This window comes from Lotus japonicus, chromosome 1, assembly GCF_012489685.1.
Source record: "Lotus japonicus ecotype B-129 chromosome 1, LjGifu_v1.2".
NCBI classification, from domain to species: Eukaryota; Viridiplantae; Streptophyta; class Magnoliopsida; order Fabales; family Fabaceae; genus Lotus; species Lotus japonicus.
This window is the reverse complement of record NC_080041.1, coordinates 13,814,503-13,817,375: the sequence shown is the minus strand read 5'-3', so window position 1 is coordinate 13,817,375 and position 2,873 is coordinate 13,814,503. Positions and strand designations below refer to the sequence as shown.

Sequence of the window (2,873 nt, the reverse complement as noted above, 5' to 3'; positions counted from 1 at the left end):
AAACAAAAGACATGCTCTTTAATGTAACCTCAAATGTAAGCTAAAATTTCGATTACTTTTTTTCTTGATTAATAAACAAAAAACTATTTTAATAAGACCAACACTTTAAGTATGTTCTTACTGTCCATGTTGTGTAAACGTGAGGGTGATAATCGTTGTATAATTGAGGGGACACCTGAAATTAATGTAAAGGATATAATGTATATAGGGTTAATGAGCCATACACACATTAATTAATTTCAAAACGAAAAAATATGGTCATTTTAGGTTAACTTGTACTCACATGCCATCCAACAGTGATTTTATTAGTATCATCTCCTTGTCCGTTTTGAATCCACATATGAGATGAGCTTGATTGATCATGGTTAACTTTTAGGTTCCAAATGCTAGTCTTTCCACTTGCTCCATAAAAACGTCTAAATCCAAATGGTCCAAAAGTTGCTTCTGCAAACTATAATTCAATGATTCACATAATTATTCCAAAATTGAAATATTAGATGTGATTTATAGAAATAAACTGCTGACAATTGAACAGAGTTATATGGGAGAAAACTTACATGGCTACGCGGTGATTTTGGTGTCCAAATGTAATTTTTAAATAATAATTTTTCTCGTATGAGATCTTCTTTTGTTATCCTTTTAATAGGAACAGTTCCAATTGGACATTGATTTTTCTCAAGCCCAAATCCAATAGGTTTAGCACTTGAATTTTTCTCATTAGTTGTTCTCATTGTTTTTTGAAAGCTTGGCTTCCTCTACATTAAGAAAAAGAAAATGAACATTAAATTGGGAAATGTAACCAATAAAATGTAACTAGATGTTAAACATATTTTGAATAATTTAAAATGAGTGTACCTGCAACTTATGATTCTTTAATAAAGGATGATCAAAGGCCGGTTGCTTCCCAATATCGACACAATCAACAATGTACCCAAACTTTGTCTGTTGAAATCAAAATTCAAAAAGAATAATTTAAAAATATTAAACATCTGATAAGATCACAAATAATAAAAATAATCCCACAATATATAAGAATGTAATGAAATACATGAATAGTTTTGATAGGAGGCTTGTTAATATGTTTTAGTTGTCTTTCCAGCTCCATATCTTCCTCCAGTTCACTTCGCATGCACTCAACTTTGTGGTTAGTATTGCTAGCCACCAAGTAGAAGATAAAAAATAATATATAAATCATTTTCACAGTTATCTTGTCAAATATAATATTTTAGTGATAGATAACAACTGAGTGTATGCCCTCTTATAGAAGCGTTTCTAGAGAAATGAATATTGAATTTAGGGAAAGCGTTTTATTCACACCAAAAAAAAGGAAAGCGTTTTTAAAAATAGGATTGTTTTCAATTCTATTTTTGGTTGCCTATTTTGTATATATTTTTATTTATGTATGTTTCTAATATAATACACAATGAAATAAAAATAAATTATTGACTGGATAGATAAAAATAGAATAAATTTAAACTTCATCTTATTTTGTTCCGACCAAGAACATAGAAATAAGGTATAGTACCTAGAGTGAGAGGATTGCAATGAGAGAATCTAGAGAGAGCATGTAACCGCTTAAAGAGAGTGTGTAACTGAATCTTGAGTTTGTTATTCATGAAATGAGCTAAAAGTCCCTTACAATTGGTAACCGCCCCTATTTATAGGCTGGGGGTTGGGTCTGGCATGCCTAGCTGCCCTTAGTGGGCCGGTTGGGTCTCTCGGAGGAGGCCCAAAACCCCGTTCGGTGCGTTGCTCTAGGGCGAGCGTGCCTGGGCGAGGGCCTCAGGGGTCTCGTCCAGTCCACAAGTCCACAAGACACCGAGCTCGAAGCATGAGAGCTAAGAGTGTCTTTAGAACAAGGGCGACAAATGCAAGAAAAACTAACTAATATCAAGGCGAGTGAACTAGATAGGTCGTCGACATGGCGTGGTACATAGAGCTAAAGCTAAATTTTGGCTTGCTCGTCAGATCTTTCTGAATCCACAAGTGGCCACGAGATGGCAACACTTGGTTCGCTCGCCCAGATGCAGCCGTGACCGCCGCAAATCCTGGTGGCTTGACGCGTGTAACATGCTGAAGAAATGCAAAGGTCATCGAATCTGCAGAATCTCAACCGCTGAATCACAGTAAAGTCTGTCAATTTGAATTTAAACCAACCAGCCGTTGTGACTTCCCATTTAATGTGCCGCTCCCACTTCCCCAAAATCCGCGTCTCTTTCCCCAAAGTAATCATTTCACCTTGTCATCGTGGGGAACGTTCTTCCACTATACTTACACGCGGACACGTTGTCGACTACTACTTCGTTTACTAGTCCCAGTCTTCTTTCTATTAGCATCTCTCACATTTTTCCCAAGATTTTACACCTCCTTAGTAAAGTCTTCCCCTCGGGTTCCCTGCCGGCCTCTCACGACTGCTCTGCTATCTCTGACTTCCTTGCTCCTCTCTCCACAACTTCCTCCCCGGTGAGTCTCCTTATTCCCACCTTGTTTCCTTATTTCGCTTTTGTGTTTTCTGTCCCCTCCTTTTTCACGATGTCCTCAAAGCGTTATCCTGAAACCTCTTCAACAGGAGCCCTTTCCTCCGTGGAGGAAATAAAGGCTTACCGTCTCAAGACCTTCGCTACCCTTCCTCCCTCGATTTAGGATGCTCCTGACAAAGAGATTCTTAACCAGCCATCAGAATTCTCCTTCGACGACTCTATTGCTGGCCTTGCCCGCAGAGCTGGCGGGCTTTGCCAAACCCCGTAATTAGAGAACCTCCTCCGTACCTCAGGCTGTCAAAGCAAAGACCGCCCGTGGCAGCACCGCACGGTTAATGACGTCAAATATTCTCATTTATTTTTCGCATACGAGTACCTGTTTCTTGATCTTAG

At 38.4% G+C, this 2,873-nt stretch overlaps 1 protein-coding gene across 1 annotated transcript; it reads right to left on the bottom strand.

Annotated features, from left to right (window-relative positions):
• Positions 1 to 458: 458 nt before the first annotated feature.
• LOC130727633 (uncharacterized) lies at positions 459 to 1,195 on the bottom strand. The gene is made up of 3 exons (XM_057578822.1): positions 1,049 to 1,195; positions 856 to 942; positions 459 to 755 (listed from the first exon to the last, which is right to left on the bottom strand). Exons 1-3 carry the CDS (start codon positions 1,193 to 1,195, stop codon positions 459 to 461), a joined length of 531 nt encoding a protein of 176 aa, XP_057434805.1.
• Positions 1,196 to 2,873: the final 1,678 nt, after the last annotated feature.